The 19081-nt window shown below is 40.3% G+C and overlaps 3 protein-coding genes across 3 annotated transcripts in view; 2 read left to right on the top strand and 1 right to left on the bottom strand.

Moving 5' to 3' along the window:
- Positions 1-2463, bottom strand: part of Ppme1 (protein phosphatase methylesterase 1) — a 52601-nt gene extending 50138 nt beyond the window's left edge. Inside the window, exon 1 of the mRNA XM_027407779.2 lies at positions 2227-2463. Within this exon, the coding sequence (XP_027263580.1) occupies positions 2227-2327 (101 nt within the window). The 5' untranslated portion in view covers positions 2328-2463. The remainder of the gene's footprint in view (positions 1-2226) is intronic.
- Positions 2464-2767: 304 nt separating this feature from the next.
- The window catches only part of C2cd3 (C2 domain containing 3 centriole elongation regulator), a 100657-nt gene continuing 84343 nt past the window's right edge, over positions 2768-19081 (top strand). Inside the window, exons 1-3 of the mRNA XM_027407777.2 lie at positions 2768-3001; positions 5022-5291; positions 10809-10966. Of these exons, the coding sequence (XP_027263578.1) occupies positions 2947-3001; positions 5022-5291; positions 10809-10966 (483 nt within the window). The 5' untranslated portion in view covers positions 2768-2946. The remainder of the gene's footprint in view (positions 3002-5021; positions 5292-10808; positions 10967-19081) is intronic.
- LOC100758398 (vesicle-associated membrane protein 8-like) lies at positions 16509-17311 on the top strand. Its single transcript, XM_035442361.1, has one exon. It carries the CDS (start codon positions 16700-16702, stop codon positions 17003-17005), a length of 306 nt encoding a protein of 101 aa, XP_035298252.1. The 5' UTR covers positions 16509-16699; the 3' UTR covers positions 17006-17311.

Raw genomic sequence — 19081 nt, 5'->3', positions numbered from 1 at the left:
CATTGAGCTGGGCAGTGGTGGTGAATGCCTTTAGTCCCATTGCTTGGGAAGCAGAGGCAGATCTTTGTGAGTTTGAGGCCAGCCTGGTCTACAGAGCAATTTCAGGACAGACTCCAAAGCCACAGAGAAACCCTGTCTCAAAATAAAACAAAACAAAACAACCCCCCAAAAAAGCACTGCTATTTAAAGGATAAAGTACCAGTAACTATAAAATCTTTTAATGAACAGATTTTCTTTTGGTATTGTCCCCCAATTCTTCATTTTTCAGAAAACTTACTTTGATAAAGTGAGGTGATGAGGTCACTTAAACTTACCCAAAGCATATAGAATTGTTTTTAAAAACTAGCATTTAGATATATTGGTATAGATGAGTACCAGTATACTGAAAGATGGAATTGTAGTTAGGAAAAACAGCCACTAAGACAGGTGTGGCCAGAGGATCATTAATCAAAGTTAGGCTTGGCTAACTTGAGACCATCCCTCAAAAAAACAAAACAAAACAAAAACAGAAAAGAGAGAAAAAGAAAAGAAGGCAAATAAACTAAAAAAGAAACCACACCAAGAATTATTACATTAATTTTACATTAATTGTAAGGATAATTTTCCAAAATAATAGTATAGGTCAGCTTGTAGACTCTCTATTCATGTTAAAAGCTCAATCTTTATGTCTTTTCATGACCAATCTTTATTTTATCTTACAACAAGCCTTCCATTTTCCTTTCTATTATGCATTCATCAATCTACCTTCAGTCAAGATTTTTTTTCCTTTTTCTACTATAAACTATAGGTCTCTTGGATTCTGGTTTTTCCAACCATTTTCACCACCCCTCCACCCCCACCTCCCATTTTACTTTGCAGGATTCTCGTTCTCTTCATCCCTATAATCAATCTTCACAGTACTACATTTTTCTTTGTTATCTTTTGAGCAGTTTTTAGACATACTACTTCTTTGGAAATGAATGTTTCAATCCTTTCCCCAGGAAAATCTACCAGCTTCTCTCTCAAATTCCAAATACAACATGTACCTCTTTCTTTTCTCTTTATAATCAGTAATCCTCTACATATCCCAATGACTACTCCATTCTCTCTACTTTCTAGCAACTCACTTTAGTATGTTCAACTATCAGGCTTTCCCCGGCAGCCAAGTATCCTGGAATATGGCACAAACCTGAAAGGAACTAAATTTCCAAAGCTTCTTTTATGAACTCAGCTGTTAGGTTGGGAGTGTATCTCAGTGATGTGGCATTTGTCTAGTTCACTCGCACATGCACATGGACACACACACATGGACACACACACATGGACACACACACATGGACACACACACACACACACACACACACACACCTCCCTTCCCAGCAAACTATTTCCCCACATTTTATTGTTAAGTGGCTACTCCAGTGCTTCACTCATTCTAAATCTTTCCACCAGTACATAGCTTCTTTCAGGTCCCATTTGCTTGAAAAACAAACAATTGCCCAAATCTTTTCAAGCTTCTCAGATTTTACCTACCCAGTGCTTCCATTTAAAAATCCTAATCCTAGTTATTTCTCAGTCTCTGGATATCACTGGTCACTGTTCCAAATTCAGCTGTCTTCTTTATCAAACCCCATCTATTTCACTAGCCTCTCGGCTCACTCCCTTTAACAGTCTCCTGGCCATGTTCTCTATCTTTCTTTAGGCCTATTCCTCAAGCTTTCTAGTTCACCCCACATTCTCTGAACCAGATTCTTACACTTCTGGAAACTTTTTTCTAGAACCTTCCACTCTCTAATTTCTACCTGAGACGTTTCTATACCCCGCAGGTGAAAGCCTTCTTACTCCTGGACCACTTACTTGATCCACCAATTCCCCTCAACTTTTCTCTGTCATTCTCTATTCCCCTCAACTATGGCAGATTTCTCCTCGCCTTACTGTTTCACTCTTTCTCCAATCTCATCACTTCTGGAGTTACCACCCATCATCTTTTAAATTATTCTTTCATCTTTCTCAACCTTGTCCTTATTCCTCTATGTCTCCAACAATGTTATCCGTCCTCCTATTTCTATTCCCTTAGCTCCTTACCTAGTCCCCAAATCTACCGTCTACTCCATCTAAACATCTCCAGGCCAACGCCAGCATTTCCTCCAATCCTCAGCGTCCCTTCCCAAGGCACTCTGAACGCCCAGACACCATTCTCCAATGGCCTGGGCCTGGTCTCCTGGGAGAGAGGTACAAGTCACGTACCCCATCCGCATCTTGGCTCCGCTCTGACTGCCCCCGCTGCCGGGCAGAGGAGGGCGAGATGGTAGGCGTCCGAGGTGCATGCTCTTTTCGAGGGCCGACATCAAGGGGAGGCCGCACGTCGACAACTGTGGCCGAAGCTCTGTCCCCACGATACGTGCAGTACAACCGGTCACAGCACACTCCTCTAACGACGCCCAGTCGCCTTTGGACAGCACCCAGACACCGGCAGCGCCGCCTACCGCCCACTGGATCAGTAAACCCCGCCCCCTCGCCTTGGCGCTTCCACCGGAAGTGCGCAACAGCCTTCGCACAAAGGAAACTGGGTAACGGAGTCTGCGGATCCCTACGGACTCCTATCGGAGAACTCGACAACCCTCGCCGGAAGAAGGAGTCCTCCTGCAGGCAATGCATGCTGGACAATGAAGTCCTCAAATGGTTTATCACTTTACGCTTGCGCAGCTGCAGGTGCCCGGGCGCAACCTCGCAAAGGTAGAGAAGCAAAGCATTCTGGGTGTTGTAGTCCACTCGCCGGAAAGCATATTGGCGCTTTCCTTTGGCACCGATTTCCGGGAACTGTTGGAGAAAGAGTTGCTTCTTCCTGAGTCCCAGGCTTCCCAGCGGCGCCGGTTGCCGGGGAACGCAGGCGCTGTGGGAAGGGATGGCGGGAGCGCACAGAGCTGGCACCTGCATTGAGTTGGTCACCAAGGGCCCGGGCTCGGCATGAAACAACGGAAAGGCCAAGGGCCCGGGGGCGGCCGAGGGCGCAAGAAGAGAGGTAACTTTATCTGTCCAAGGTTGAGGAAAGCATAAAAGGGCGAAAGGAATTCTGAGACCTCTTTCTGCTACAGATAAACAAAAGAGGACGGAACAGAGAATATCCAGGGGACTAGAAAGTTAAAAGAGAGAATTTTTTTCCTAAAGAATGGAAAGGAAATAGAGCCTGTGAATGGATAAATGAGGTAGAGTGAGGATTAATAGATACGAATAGGAGACCAAAACTAAAAGTGTCTTTTACGGCAAGGACAAATGTATGTGTGGTAGTAGGATTTGGAGTAGGGGGAAGGGGTATAAGTATCATCCGAAGTGCCTGAAATGATGAAAGGGTGTTGTGGTATAGGACCTCGTTAAATCAGTAACCCAAGCTGACGGGAATAGGGATTGTTAGCCGCAGTGACAGCAGTTACTCTAGGAACTCAAGGCAAGGCAGATCATGAAACTGAAAATTAACTATGTTGCTATCCTCAACGTGTCACATTGGGTGTTCCTGACTTTGAAATTATAATTGTCTTTTTAGTGAGGATAGCGCTGTTGAGAACAGTGATGGTGCCCTTAGACCATCGAGTTAGGGACTGAACTGAAGCCACAGTCTGGGGAAAATCTTGTGCAAACTATCTATAGATCAATAAGGCAATTTTGAGGTCATGCCTTTCCTGCCAGGAATGGTGGAGGTTCTGAGAAGAAAGATGTCCAATGCTGGTGTTCTCTATGTCAAGCCAGACAAGCATTGGCTGATGAGAAGAAAGTCAAAGTAGAAATGCAGTGAAAGTATAGAAAGACCTTTCGATGGCACATGCATATACAGGTACACCTATTATATGCATATACTTTTATGTTTCAATAGATTATTCTTGCCCTTTGTGGTGGATCTTTTCTCCACTATACACAGCACAAATTACTTGTTTTAGTGGAAAGAACTATTCTTTACAGATTCCTGATCAGATAGATTTCAGTGTATTTTTTTTATTATGACATATGATCATTCCCCAAGGAAATAGTCGGAGAGATAGAAAAGTGTATACATAAATGGTTTTATTTGTTTGTTGAGGCAGAATCTCCCTGTGGATCCCAGGCTGGCCTTGAACTTGAGATCCTCCTGCCATAGCCTCTCAAGTATTTTTTAAAGTCTTCTCTAAATCTTTCAGAAAAGGTACTGACTGAAAGGCAAGCCAGGGTTGTAATTAATTGTTTCATTTGCATTTTGATTCACCGTCTTTTTGGATTCTATTAAGAGTCAAAGTTAATAAATGTTCCGAACCCAGAACTAAAAAATAGCAGCAAATCTAAAGATGTTAGTCTCTGCTCCTCTTGACTATCTGATCTTGACAGCAAAGACAATTAAGATGGTCTTTGCTGAAATTCTAAGTTGTGTTGATTCACACTAAATTGTATATCAGGAGAGCTACTGTTTCATGTTTAATGACAGTTTTAAAATAAGAGATAAAGATAATACATCTTAACTGTGGATTTGTAACAGCATTTAACAAACTTCCAACTACTAAGATTTAAACATCTGTCCACTTGAATAATTGTGTTTTTCAAATAGTATCTGTCAATTTAAGCAAGTTTGGATTAACATGCCTTAGAGGGACTGTTCCTTACTTAGAATAACCTGAACGAAACCTAAATACTGTTGTTATCTAGCTCGTATAAGTGATCAGGTCGGCTGTTCTATGGCCTGTTTTTCTAGTTACTTCTCAGTATTAGAACAGGTAGAAAAATCCTTCTCTGTAGACACTAAGTAGCTTTGTTTATTTTTCAGTTCAAAAAGCATATTATGGTGTGGTGGTGCATACCTTTATCCCAGCTCTCAAGAGGCAGAGGTAGGTAGATCTCTGTGATTTTGAGATCAGCCTGGTCTACATAAGTGAGTTCCAGATAAGCCAGGACTACCTAGTGAGATCCTGTCTCAAAAAAATAAAATAAAAATAAAACCAAAAATCCAAAAACTGAAACAAAAAAACTAGTTTCCATAGTTAGTCTAGATTTTAACTCAGTTTTGTTGTATTCCTCCATAGGTTTAAGTGACATTTCACCATCGACAAGCCTGCCACCTCTGGTTGAAGGGCAGTTACGCTGCTTTCTCAAACTTACTATTAATAAAGTCATATGGAAGATTGCAAAGCCTCCCACTTGTGTACTTGTCCGAGTAAGATGGTGGGGAGAAACATCAGATGGAACCCTCTTTTGTCCCAGGGATGCATTACAAACTGAACCAAAAGCTGTGAGAACAACTACCCGTTATGCTATCCGTTGTGGTCCAAAGCAGTTTACTTCTTATCTAACAGGTATGCTTTTGTTTTCTCATCTTAACTGCAAAGCTAATATAAAACCTGCATGCTATCAGCAGTCTGTTATTTCAGTAAAGACTATCTTTAAACTGTCTCTCCTGCTAAGATCATATAGTCAAGGACAAAGAATAATATCTTTAGATTTTGCCACTATTTTTTTAGTGCTGAGTTCATAATACTAACTTTGAATCTTACCAGGTTTCAGAGAGATGATAAATTTAAATGTAAATGGTATTTATTTGTAAAACTTAAATCCTCAAATTAAAAGGGTTAGCAGGTCAGTAAGAAAAAAAGGTGTCTTTTAATGCAGGAATCAACAGTCATATATTTATTTGTACATCCTGTGAGATAACTATACCTCATCTAAACATTTAAGTTGATGTTAAAAACTATAGGATTGGAGGAAAGTACCTTCACATTTCTGACCCTATTTCCTCTGCTGTAAAGTGAGATCAAATAGCTACCCTTTGGTGGCACACACCTTTAATCCCAGCACTCGGGAGGCAAAGGCAGGTGGATCTCTGTGAGTTCGAGGCCAGCCTGGTCTCCAGAGAGAGTGCCAGGATAGGCTCCAAAGCTACACAGAGAAACCCTGTCTCAAAAAACAAAAAAAAAAAAACAAACAAACAAAAAAAATAGCTACCCTTTGACCGCCTAGGTATTTTCATGAAGAAGCAACCTGGTTGAGTTGAAATAACTCAGATGTGAAGTCTAGAGAATTAAGTTTGAACTCTATATTCAGACCTGGATTATTGTGTGATGCTAGGTTTTTGTTTGGGCTTGGCTTAGGTTTGTTTTTTTGTTTTTTGTTTGTTTTTGTTTTGTTTTATTTTTGGTTATTTGAGACAGGGTTTCTCTGTGTAGCCTTGGCTGTCCTGGAACTCACTCTGTAGACCAGGCTGGCCTTGAACTCAGATACCTGATCTGCCTGCCTCTGTCTCCCGAGCGCTGGGATTAAAGATATAAACCACTACGGCCAGGCTAGGAGGTTTCTCAAGAATATAGAGTCTCAGTTTCCTGTTGTGGGGAGAATAGTATGTTCTGTTAGGAATAATCATGGAACTTGAATGGAAAAATATAAAGTGACAAGTCCAGTACCTGCTGCATTGTAGGTATGAGGTCTCCACAGATGTTATTTGAGGAACTGTGGGATAAAGTTTTAAAGCATTGTCCCTACCAAGAAGTCATGTAAAGATCAGTTGAAAAATAGAAGAACTGGTAGGAAGCATTAGTGAGTAATAACAGGCAGTATATGAGTAAATATGCAATTACTCCATAACCAGAAAATTGTGACTCTTCTAGGTTGTCAATAAAGAGCAAATGTGTAAATTATTAGGAAACCAGAGCCCTATTTCTGCTTTTTATTCTTTCTACATTATATTGAACAAGACGTTTCATCTTTCTAGACTTTAATTTTCCTTCCAGTAATATGAAGGAGCCTAACACAAAATAATATGTCCATGCCCAAATTTCATTTTCTAGTTAGAAAAGAAACAATGGGAAAGGTGGTGTTTGAATAAGACACAGATGAGATGAACCTTGTAAGAGATGAGCCAGCTGTCAACATAACCATGATATGTTTTCTAGAAAAGAGAGAGCCAGGATGGGTCAGTGAAATGGCTCAGAGGGCAAAGACACTTGCCACAGAACTTGACTACCAGAATTTGAGCCAAAGGTCCCATGTAGTAGAGGAAGAAAACTGATACCCACAAGTGGTCCTCTGACTGCCAATTGTGCACAGTGACAGTCTACCCTCCAACAAAAAAATTAATGAAGTAGACAAAAAGAAAAGGAGGAACCAAGAGGTGTATAATTCCTTCATATGGAGTTCTACTATAACTGAAAACTTGGGGAAAGTATGATTATTTCTGAATCTGTGTTTGGGCATTTGTGCTATTATTTTTTTCTCTACCCCTTTCTCTCTTCAGTACCCCTTTCTTGCATATCACACTTAAGAAGCAAACTGTAAGCTAATGAGTAGTTTATAGATTGGCATGGAAAAAAGAGTCTAGGGTGACAGGAAATAGCAAACCAATGAGTTTAGATAAAGCAAAAGCACAGGGAGCCATAGTGTGTTTTATAGTTTATGAAATACTTTCAAGTCTGTCATCTTATGAAATCGATCCTATGACAGAGTGAGATGATTGCTTAGTCATTCCTTTAATCCTGTTTTATCTTTCTCTGAAAAGATGTTAATGCAGTTGCTAAACATTATAGATAGTGTTTTAAAAGCCTTTTTGTTAAAGGAAAGTGAAAATACAGTGGATAGATAGTGTTTTAAAAGCCTTTTTGTTAAAGGAAAGTGAAAATACAGTGGATTAAGTTGAAGCCTTTCGGGAGTCCTAGAATGCATGCATGAGGCCCTGTCGATTTGCTGTGGATATTAATTAGATTCATTTTCTAGATGATGGGTTTGACGTTCAAAAAATTAAAAGTGATTAACCCAAGGTCAGTGTAACTCTAGCCCTAATTTTAGTAAGACTCTTGGCTCCAGGATCAATAATATTTCTACTCTTTTATGCTACCTCAAAATGTACAGAGCTTGAAGCTGCAAAGATGACTCAGAGATTAAAAGTACTATCTGCTCTTCCAGAAGAGGCTTGGGGGTCCTAGCACTCACATGGCAGCTGTCAACCTGCTGTACCTCCAGTTCCAGGGCATCCAAGGCCTTCTAGCCTCCAAGGGGTATCAGGCACAAAAGTGGTACATAGACATACATGCTGGCAAACTCCCATACACATAAATTTTTTTAAGGATAGAAGGTGCTGTGGAATAACCCTCTTGTACACTGTAAAAATTTGTCACTTAAATTGGTTTAATAAAATGCTGGTTGGCCAGTAGCCAGGCAGGAACTGTAGGCAGGGCAACCAAACTAAGGATGATGAGAAGGAGAAGGTCAGAGAGGGGAGAAGCCAGCCAGATGGAAAGAATTGGACACACAAAATGGGATTGAGATAAAGGCCACAAGCCTCAGGGCAGCATATGGATTAATAGAAATGAGTTAAGTTGTAAGAGCTAGTTAGTAATAAGCCTGAGCTATTAGCTGAGCATTTATAGGTAATATTAATTCTCAGTGTGCTTATTTGGGAGTTGCTGGCAGGACAGAAACGTTTGTTTACAAGAAGGCTTGATAACACTTCATTGTTTCTTTTATGTCTTTTTTACTTTATCCTATAGTGTCCATAAACATCTGAAACATACTTCAGTGGCCCTGGACCATTCTATTTTCACCACTATTTAATCAGAGAAGATTCAATTGGAATGAGTGACAGTGGGAATGTGAACAATACTTAATGGTAGCATAGCAAAAATAAAGGATAAAGATAATAAATCTGATAAGACTGAAGCATTTTCTCCTTTAAGCAATATGTAGTAAAGTAACATGGTATAGTCAACTTTAGAATTGGATAGAATTAAGTTTTAGTCCATTTTGATGACTTTAAGACTTACTGAACCTAGGAATGTTACTTTACCTCTCTGATATTGTTTAACCCCCAACTTAGAGTTAGAAACACCTGTATCAGAGAATTGTAAAGAAAGCCAGGGGTTGGGGATTTCCCTCAGTGATAGAGTGCTTAGCATAAGGCCTTGCATTTGGCCTTCTCCTCCAGGGACAAGAAAAGGCCAATGAAGTGACTTGGTGCATAAAAGCACCTACCACCAAACCTGATGACCCTAGTCTCCACATGGTGGGAGGAGAGAATCAACTCCTGCAAGTTTTCTGTGTGCTGTCACTCAGTCACACAACACAAAAATAAGTAAATAGAAATGTAATTTTTAAAAATGGAATATAAATAGAATAAAGAGGCTCAAAGAATCTAGTTATTAAGCCGGGCATTGGTGGTGCACACCTTTAATCCCAACACTCGGGAGGCTGAGGCAGGCAGATCTCTGTGAGTTCAAAGCTAGCCTGGTCTACAAAGTGAGTTCCAGGACAGGCTCCAAAGCTACAGAGAAACCCTGTCTCAAAAAACCAAAAAAAAAAAAAAGTAAAGTTATTAGTAAGTAACCAATACATATTGGTCCATTTCTCTTATTCCATATGTGTTTATTATTTACAGCCTACAAAGTACTTTTGTTCGGGTTATATAATTTTTTGAGATAAGCACCAGGAAAAGGGCTGTGGTATGTTAAGTAATTTGTTTAAAGTCATATAATTGTCATTCACTAACTGCTATGTGGGAAGACACTGTCCTGTGTAATCTATATGCAGTATCCTCAGTTCCCCCACACAGATGTTAAGATGCCTATTTTATAGATGGTTCCACCAAAACAGCTTATGACTATTAGAGCCAAGAAAAACCCACATGGATCTTTTTATTAGAAGCCCTACATACTTTTCATTTAAATATTGAACAAATAGTAATAAGGAACCATTTCTCAGCTTTGATAAGAAAATATTCAGAATTTGTACTGTCTTGACATGATATTAGATTACATTTGTGTATATGTTATTCTCTTTCTATGAATTAAGATCCTGAAGGGATGAGGGATAAATTGTAGAATGTAATTACAGTGTTTATTTCTGTTTGTCTTGGTCTCAAGTGTTTTCAGTACCCCAATATTCCAAATATAACTTAGGAACAAGCAATTAGCTTCTGGGCTATCAAGACCAATCCCTATAGTCATGCAAGAGCAGCCCTTTCTCTAAGTCCAAACTGAAAGAATGAGAATGAAGTAGCTAAGAGCTGCATTTATATTTCAGCATTTTAGGATCAGTGCTTGAGTTTTTGGCAAATACATTTAGTAGGTTGGTTGTTTGCTTGTTTGTTTTTTTTTTTTTTTTTTTGAGACAGGATCTCACTATGTGACTATGACTGGCCTGGAATTTACTGTGTAGACCAGGCTGTCTTCCAACTCATAGAAATCAATCACTCTGTCTCTATCTCCGTAGTCCTGGCATTAAAGGTTTATGTACCTGGCTGAATAAATTCATTAGTACTCTTAAAGGTGTGTGTGTGTGTGTGTGTGTGTGTGTGTGTGTGTGTGTGTGTGTGTGTAGTACAACCACAGGTGTTGCTTCTCGTGTTCTGTCACTTTTGTGTGTGTGTATGACCCAGATCTCACTGTTGTGGCACTTGCTAGGTTGACTGGCTGGCAAATTCCAGGTATCTACCTGTCTCCACTTCCTTAGTGATGGGATTGCAAGTTCACACCACCCTGTCTGACTTTTTTATGTGGATTTTTGGGATTGGACTCAGATCTTTGATCTTGCAAGACAAGCAGTTTACCCACAAAACCATCCTCCCCAGCCCATGAATGTTGTTTTTCTTACCACATACTTAATATGCTAAATATTTGATATAATCCCCCTTTGATATACAGTACTTGCCATTACTCTCTAAAACTCTTGTTCTTTTGGTGTTGGGCTCACTCCTCCTCCTTCATATGGTATGGTAAGTAAGTGCCTGGTTTGCTTCAAATTTAAACCTCTTCATCATATACCCTTTGACCTACTTCCAAAAGCCAAAATAGTGGAAACTATCTGAATATGTTGTGATTGTTTCTGATTAGATATGGCTGTGCTGGTGTTGGAAGTCATCACCAAACTTGATCATCTTCCGGTTGGTAAAGTTCAGATCAGTGGACTCGCCCAGCTGTCTCCAACTCATCAAATCAATGGATTTTTTACCATTGTTTCACCAGCATCTAAGAAACTTGGAGAACTTCAGGTAAAAATGTCCTAATTCTTTGCTGTCCTGTTATCGCTTTTCTCATTACTGTGACCAAATACCTTCTATGAAGCAACTTAAGGGTTTATTTTGAATCCTAATTTGAGGGTACAGTCACTTGTAGGAAAGGCATGGCAGCAGAAGCTTGAAACTGCTTGCTCACATTTGGGAAGACCAGAAAGCAAACATAGGACAAGAACCTATAAACCTCAAGCCCCACCCCATGCCTCTCTTCTGTTTGTGAGGCCCCACCTCCTAAAGGTTCCACAACTTTCCCAAACAGCCTCACCATCTGAGGACCAAGTGTTCAAATACAGGAGCCTGTGGGGGCATTTCATCTCTGACCAGCCAGTGACAGCTGCAAAGAATGAAATCGGGGTGCAGAAGCCGAGTATTCTAGAATGGATAGGTCATGATTCTCCTGTTTCATGCAGAGTCCTATCTGTGTCTTACTCATTTTTTACCCCAAGACTGCACTTATCTTTGTTTCCCATACCTCTAAATCCAACATCAAGAGGCTTTCCCACTACCTGCTGCGCTATTCTTTGCACTGTATTGACTTCATAGGGGCATTAATTGTGTCATCATTGTTCTAGTGCAGTAACCAGAATTGTTTGGTAGGATCCCCATTTAAAGTCTAGACTCCCTAAAAGACGAGACTATATTTTCTTTGTTCTCCTCCAGTTCCTAATATAGTGCTAAGAAGCCTTTGTTTGACTCATCTAAGTGCTATCTTTAATATTGTCATTCATTGATCCAATTTGTATTTTTTTTAAGATTTTATTTATAATGTATACAACATTTTGCTTCCATGTATATCTGCAACCAGAAGAGGGCACCAGATCTCATAACGTATGGTTGTGAGCCACCATATGGTTGCTGGGAATTGAACTTAGGACCTCTGGAAGAACAGCCAATGCTCTTAACCTCTGAGCCATCTCTCCAACCCCTGTTTTTGTTTTCTTGAGACAGGGTTTTTCTGTGGCTTTGGACATTTTTTTTCATTCTAAAACCTGATACAGCCACTCTTCCATGATCCCCATTCCCAACCCCTAACATATCTGTCTACTTTCTGTCCTTATATATTTCCTATTCCTGACATTTCAAATATTTAGAATATTATGTGCTCCTTTGAAGCTGGCTCCTTTCACTTAGTATATCATGTCATAGCGTATATTCCTGTTTGTGGATGAAACATTTGATTGTATTTTGTTTGTCTGTTTTTCAGTTAGTGGGCATTTGGATTTTTTAGCTTTTGTGAATATCTCTGTTTAAGTTCTTTTGTGAACATGTGCTTTCAGTTCCCTTGGGCACATAAGTAGGCGTAGAATTGGTGGGTGATATGGCACTCTGTTTAACTTTTTGAGGAACTACCAGAGTTTTCCAAAGTAGCTGTACTATTTTTTGACCATATTTAAATGTAATTTATATAATAAGATTTGTGTTTTTAAATTTAAAGGTCATTGCGTTTGAATTTAAATTTTTTTTTTTTTTTAATGTGCATTGGTGTTTTGTCTGTGTGAGGGTGTCAGATCCCCTGGAACTGAAGTTACAGACAGTTGTGAGCTGCCATGTGGGTGCTGGGAATTGAACCCGGGTCTTCTGGAAGGGTAGCCAGTGCTCTTACCTGCTGAGCCATTTCTCCAGCCCCTTGAATTTTTTTAAATAGAAGATTGAGAAAAAAGTCAGATTCTGAAAGATAAGGAGTTTGGAAATAAAGAGCAATGACAGTGAAGTAGAAGCAACAATTAAAATTTCCTTTTTTCCAGGACTGGAAATATGGCTTAGTAGTTAAAAGTACTTGCTGTTTTTCCAAAGGACCAGAATTCACTTCCCAGCACCCATATTGGGCAGTTTTTATATAACTGCCTATAACTCTAGCTCCAGCTGTAACACCTCTAAAATCTACAGGCACCTGCACTCCCAATCACATAACTACACAGTTTTAAATTAAACAAAAATTTTTAAAGGAGATATATAATTTTTAAAGTGTTTTTAAACATTCCTTTTTCCCAGATAAGTGACAGTGAAGGAAGGGTGTAGTATGATATAATGGAAAATACATAGCTGGAGAGATAGCTCAATAAAGTGCTTGCTGTGCAAGCATGAGGACTTGAGTTTGGATTCCCAGAACCCATGGAAAAAGCTAGGCACATAGCTGCATACAACTGAAACCCCAGGACTGGGATGGAGAGTCAGGCAGATCCCAGCCAGTCTAGCTGAAATGGAGAGCACCAGGTTCAGTGATTGGCTCTCAGAAGTGATTGAGAAAGACGGATATCCCTAGGTCAGTCTTAGCCTCCACATTGCTGCCACATAGGCAATTGTGCCTAGACACACATGGATACACATGCTCAATCACAAGCACTAGATGTGGACAATGAGAACTTGGTTACCAAAATAATTTTCCTGTTTGCTAGCTACCATTTATAGTTGCTGAGCTTCAGTACCCCATTTGCAAATGGCTCAAAAGCATTGTTACCAGCATAAATGAGAAGAAACTACAGAAACACTCTGTGTTCTCTAGCCTACAGTAGCAGCACAGCAAACCACATGAATTCAAGAGGTGCTAAGCACAGTGAGTAACAGGATTGAGAAGTTTAGTTATGGCAGAAAAGGGTTAGCATAATGCCCAGTGGTTCCCACCTAGTGTTTGAGATTCGGAGGCTTCTTATATCTTTAAAGAAAAATATGTGATAAAGCCTAAAATATTGTAGGGCCCTGGTGTGTTCAAAGAAGAAAGCAATAGGAGATGGAAAATAAGATAATTGAGGCAGTAAGATTCTGAAGAGAATTTGATGGGAATACATTTTTTTTTTCCAGTTTTTTGAGACAGGGTTTCTCTGTGTAGCTTTGGATCCTGTCCTGGAACTCATTCAGTAGCCCAGGCTGGCTTCGAATTCACAGAGATCCACCTGCCTCTGCTTCCCAAGTGCTGGGATTAAAGGTGTACATCACCACCACCATCAGGTTTGGGGATACATTCTTATCATGGGCACATGTAAGATTACCACTTGTTAAACTTACATATGTAAATAGTGTTTATTACATACAAATCCTGCTGCATTTGGTGGGAATCCTTATAAAAAATTTACCATCCTCAATAGGCTTTGGTTCTTTCTTGCTAATTTGTCTATTTGACTTCATGTTATGGAACTGCCTTCATTTCAGTTTTTTAAAATCTTAAATTTCAGCTCTGTATTTATCCATTTCTACAGAATGGCTATAGTTTGCTTCATAAGGTATTGACATAATGGTTTTGACATCACATTTTGTCCATATATTACTCTTCCATAATGAAGCATGTCTGTAGTACAAATAATAAAAACCCAGAGACAGATACTGGGGTTCAAAATGGAGATCAGAAAAACAAAGCAGCCAACCTCTAGCTCTTACCTCTACCAAGACTGAGGTGATGTTGTCCTCAGCATGGCTAGTGACTGAATGCCAAAGACTGAATACTGAATACAGACTGAGACCCTTAAGTCTCTTTTTCTTCCTTCATGGACACAGAAATATTCCACTTTCTTTGCATACACACATTTATATATGGCATAAAAGTGGAATCAGGGCTGTTTTAGAAGAGGAAGGGGTCTAGGAGGAAGAAGGAACAGGAGACTGTGGAGGGATATTGTCATAAAGTGCATGATGTATTTGAGTTCAAATGTTATTATGAGGGCTATGGGGACAGTTCAGTGGGCAAAGTGCATGCTGTGCAAGTATGAGGGCATGAGTTCAAATCCAAAGAACCCATGTGAAGCTGGTCTTGGTAGTGCATGCTATAATCAATCAGTGTTCCTACAGCAAGATGGAAGGCAGAGACAGGAAAATCCCTAGAAGCTCATGGACCTGCTAACCTGTCTGTGCACTGATGAGCAAGAGACCCTCCCAAACAAGGTGGAAGGAAAAGACCAGAAACCAAGATTGTCCTCTGACTTCAACACAGCACCATGGCACACCCATGCCTGCTCTCAAAAACAGAAAGCACACAAAGATTATTTAAAATGTCATTATGAAACCCATCACTGTGTACAATGAGTATATGCTCATTTAAAAAAGAAACATTCTAGCTGGGTGTTGGTGGTGAAAGCCTTTAATCCCAGCACTTGGGAGGCAGAGGCAGGTGAATCTCTGTGAGTTCGAGGCCAGCCTGGTCTACAGAGTGAGTTCCAGGACAACCTTCAAAGCCACAGAGAAACCATGTCTCGAAAAACAAACACAAAAAGAAAAAAAGAGGGCTGGAGAGATGGCTCGGAGGTTAAGAGCACTGACTGCTCTTCCAGAGGTCCTGAGTTCAAACTAGAGAAGAAAAATATAAGAAAGTTACAGACTAGTATCCCTCATGAACCTAAACCTCAAACTCTCCAAGAAAATATCAGCAAACGGGGGCCAGCACTGTACAGGATGAATAATCTTGTCCTGCCCCCAACAGCTTACCCCAGGAATGGAAAGCTGTTTCAGTCTTTACAAAGTACCCAGTGTGGTAAGACACCAGGCATGGTGTGCTATCCAGTAAAAAGCATAAACGCTTGCAGCACCACAGTGGAAGACTCTGCAAATCTTCTACACTAGATGATGGCGTTATAGGCGAGTCTTAAAAACTATCATAAGTGGATGGTAGGGGTTGACAACAAGGAGGGCATAACAACAAAAGGATAATACAAGGGAATTATGTGAGCTGATAGAACTGTTCCCTTTCTTGATTATGGCAGATACATATGTGTGTGTGATATATGTCTATATGTGTATATAGATATATGTATGAAATTATAGTTATACTATAAGGAAAATTTTTTTAAAAAACTAACTAATAGCCCAGGTGTAACAACAGAGAGTAGTTATCACTCTGTTTCACATCAGGATGTGCTAGCAACTCCATAACTGTTTACATATCCTGACCAAGTCACTGGTCTAGTTCATTTTGCTACATTAAAATGGAGACTCAGCATTGCTGGATCTTCTTATTTTTCAAGAGAAACCAGAGATGCAAATTTGTGTAAGAAATATAATTTTAAACCATTTCTTAATCACGGTTTAAATGCTGTGTTGCCCAGCATAATTCTGAAGGTTCTATGTTAGATGCCACAGATATAAGTAGAAAACTGTAGGCAACGTAGTGCCAAAGAGACCCTGAGTCATTGCTAGAAGGCAGATGAGAATCCTTAACGTTGCTCTGTTATACATTGGGAGACGCATATGGTATATTTATGGTATGGGTGGACGGTGTGTGCTTCAGGAGAGGGTGATATATTTAGATGGCAGAATGTGGTCTGGAGATAGAACAGCAGCAGCAACAAATAGTGTTAGTTCCCTTATCCTGACAAATGAAAATTGTTTTTATTGGAGAAAACTTTGGGGACATGAAGACATTTTAAGGGAGAAATCTGCAGTTTAAAAGTAAGATAGTTGAGGCTGGAGAAATGGCTCAGCAGTTAAGAGCAGAGGCTGCTCTTCCAGAGGAGAGCAATTCCCAGCAACCACATGGTGGCTCAAAACCATCTGTAATGAAATCTGGCGCCCTCTTCTAGCCTGCAGGCATACATGCAGACAGAACATTACACAAAATCAAAAAGTAAATAAATAAATGAATAAATAAAAAAGAAATTTAACTTTAAAAAAAGGTAAAATAGAGGCGGGCAGAAAGTTGGAGTAAGCAGGAAGTGAAGCTGTGGCTGCCTTGAGTGGAAACAGACTAGGCGAGTACTGCTTTGAGAGGCCCAAGTGCTCCGAGACATGGAGGAGGCCAGTGGTGGTGCCAGAAATGACCGAGTTAGGAACCTGCAGAGTGAGGTGGAGGGAGTCAAGAATATCATGACCCAGAATGTGGAAAGAATCTTGGCCCAAGGGGAAAACTTGGACCATCCCCGAAACAAGACAGAGGACTTGGATGCCACATCTGAACACTTCAAGATAACATCGCAGAAAGTGGCCCAGAAGTTCTGGTGGAAGAATGTGAAGATGATTGTCATCATCTGTGTGATTGTTTTTGTCATCATCATCCTCATTGTGCTCTTTGCCACTGGCACCATCCCCACTTAAGAGCCCCATTCATCCCACCCTCCTCTTCAGGGTAACCCTCCCTCATGTGTGCCAAGAGGGGCCCTTTCCTGTCCTCCTCCACAGAAATGCTGCTCGGTCCCTGTGAGGGCCTTCTGCTACATCATATGATCCAGAAGCACCTTGATCCCCTGGGAGGAGAGAGCTGGACTGTGGCTGCATCTCATGGGTCCGGAGAGTGGGTTAGAGAGACCCAGAGGACCCTGCTTGTGGCTGGGAAACTGCTGGTGGCTGGTGGGCAATAAAGACCTTTCACTGTCAAAAAAAAAAAAAAAAAAAAAAAAAAAAGGTAAAATAGTTTGTATAACAGAAAATCTGATTGGGAATATAGCATGTACTTAGCATGCATGAGGACCCAGATTCAGCTCCCAGCATGGGAGACAGGCAAGCAAACAGTGACACTGGCAGAGAAGTGGACAGAGAACGCAATTGGGGAGGGGCAGGAATGAAAGTATAGATGAATGCAGGACTGACTGCATTAAGGACACTGAGAAGCAGAAGGCTTAGGAGGAAGCCCAGTGGGTAACCAATTGATTGGTTAATCTGTTTTATGCATCCAAAGTTAGATTTTTTTTCTTAGTCTGCAATGTTTTATTTACCTCAGCCCTACTCAGCTTCATCTGGCTTCATGCCTGGTATTTTCTGCTTAGTTATTTGTGTTCCCCTCCGGAAAGCTGTCCCTGTACTCCTTCCTCACCTTTTCCCTGAGTTTGCCTCTCTCCCTAGGGTTCCCACATCTGGTAAGAATGGTATACATTCTTACCAGAGCAGTTATGTTTGGTTTTTAGAGTATTTAAGTTCCCCTGTAAGATCCACGATCTTCTGGGACAGAGTCTCTGTTTTAGTCATCTTTCTGCCCCAGGCAGTTGGCAAAGAGCTGGTATCAACAAATATTAACAGATGAGTTAGGCCGGCCTGAGTTTGAATGTAAGGAGGCTACAGAAAATGCAAGCTCTTTCTGAGTCTTTCTCCACTATTGAAAGTCACAGCAGGCAGGCATCTAAATTGGATGTTACTGCTTCAAATCTGCTTAGGGAACAACAAGCCTCATCAGCCAATCAACTGGTCCAAATTAAGGAAAGGGTATACTTTCATTCCAGTGCCTGCTATGCTCATAAAATGCAGTGGCAGTCTTTGGCAAGTGATAACCGGGGCAGCCAGGATTGTGGGTGACACTATTGCAGTGATCACTGCACATAGTATTGATCTTGCTGCGATCCTGGTGTTTGTCTTGTAGGAAGTCTTGATAATGAGCAGATTTGAAGTGTTTTAGTTCTTGGTTCATGACCAGAATTCTCAATAAGATCTAGATTTGGTTTCTCTGAGTTTATGGATTGGCAGTTTCTCTACACAGAATATTCACTTATCTTTTTAAAGATATCTGAAAAACTTTTTTTAAATTTATTTTTGTGTTAGGTCAGTCATCATTATTTGACTGTTTAAAGAGTTTCTCCTCTTTCTGTCATTGAAACTAAACTTTTCAAAACTGTTAACTTTTTTTTTCTTTTTTAGGTATAATCTTTAATTTTTGTTTCATTTCCCTACTAGGTTTTGTGGGGTTTGTTTTGTTTGGTTTGGTTTTGCTTTTGCTTTTTCAAGACAGGGTTTCTCTTTGTTGCTTTGGAGTCTGTCCTGGAACTCACTCTGTAGACCAGGCTGGCCTCGAACTCACAGAGATCTACCTGCCTCTGCCTCCCGAGTGCTGAGATTAAAGACATGCACCCCCAACATCTGGCTCTGAAGAACGTTGTTTTTTTGGTTTTTTTTTTTTTTTTTTTTTTTGGTTTTTTTTTAAGATTTCTGAAATCAGAACTCTTTTTTTTATTTTTAAAGATTTTATTTATTTATTTATTTATTATGTATACAGCATTCTGATTCCATGTGTATCTGCACACCAGAAGAGGGCAACAGATCTCATAACAGATGGTTGTGAGCCACCATGTGGTTGCTGGGAATTGAACTCAGGACCTCTGGAGGAGCAGTCAGCGCTCTTAACCTCTGAGCCATCTCTCCAGCCCTGAAGAATGTTGTTAATACTATACTTCAACTCACAGGAAT

Source organism: Cricetulus griseus, chromosome 3, assembly GCF_003668045.3.
Source record: "Cricetulus griseus strain 17A/GY chromosome 3, alternate assembly CriGri-PICRH-1.0, whole genome shotgun sequence".
In the NCBI taxonomy this organism is placed as follows: Eukaryota; Metazoa; Chordata; class Mammalia; order Rodentia; family Cricetidae; genus Cricetulus; species Cricetulus griseus.
The sequence above is the reverse complement of the archived record's forward strand: the minus strand, read 5'-3'. Positions and strand labels throughout refer to the sequence as shown.

What these genes read in the sequence shown, in the direction of transcription:
- LOC100758398 (XM_035442361.1), top strand. Translation starts at nt 16,700, where the DNA reads ATGGAGGAGGCCAGTGGTGGTGCCAGAAATGACCGAGTTAGGAACCTG.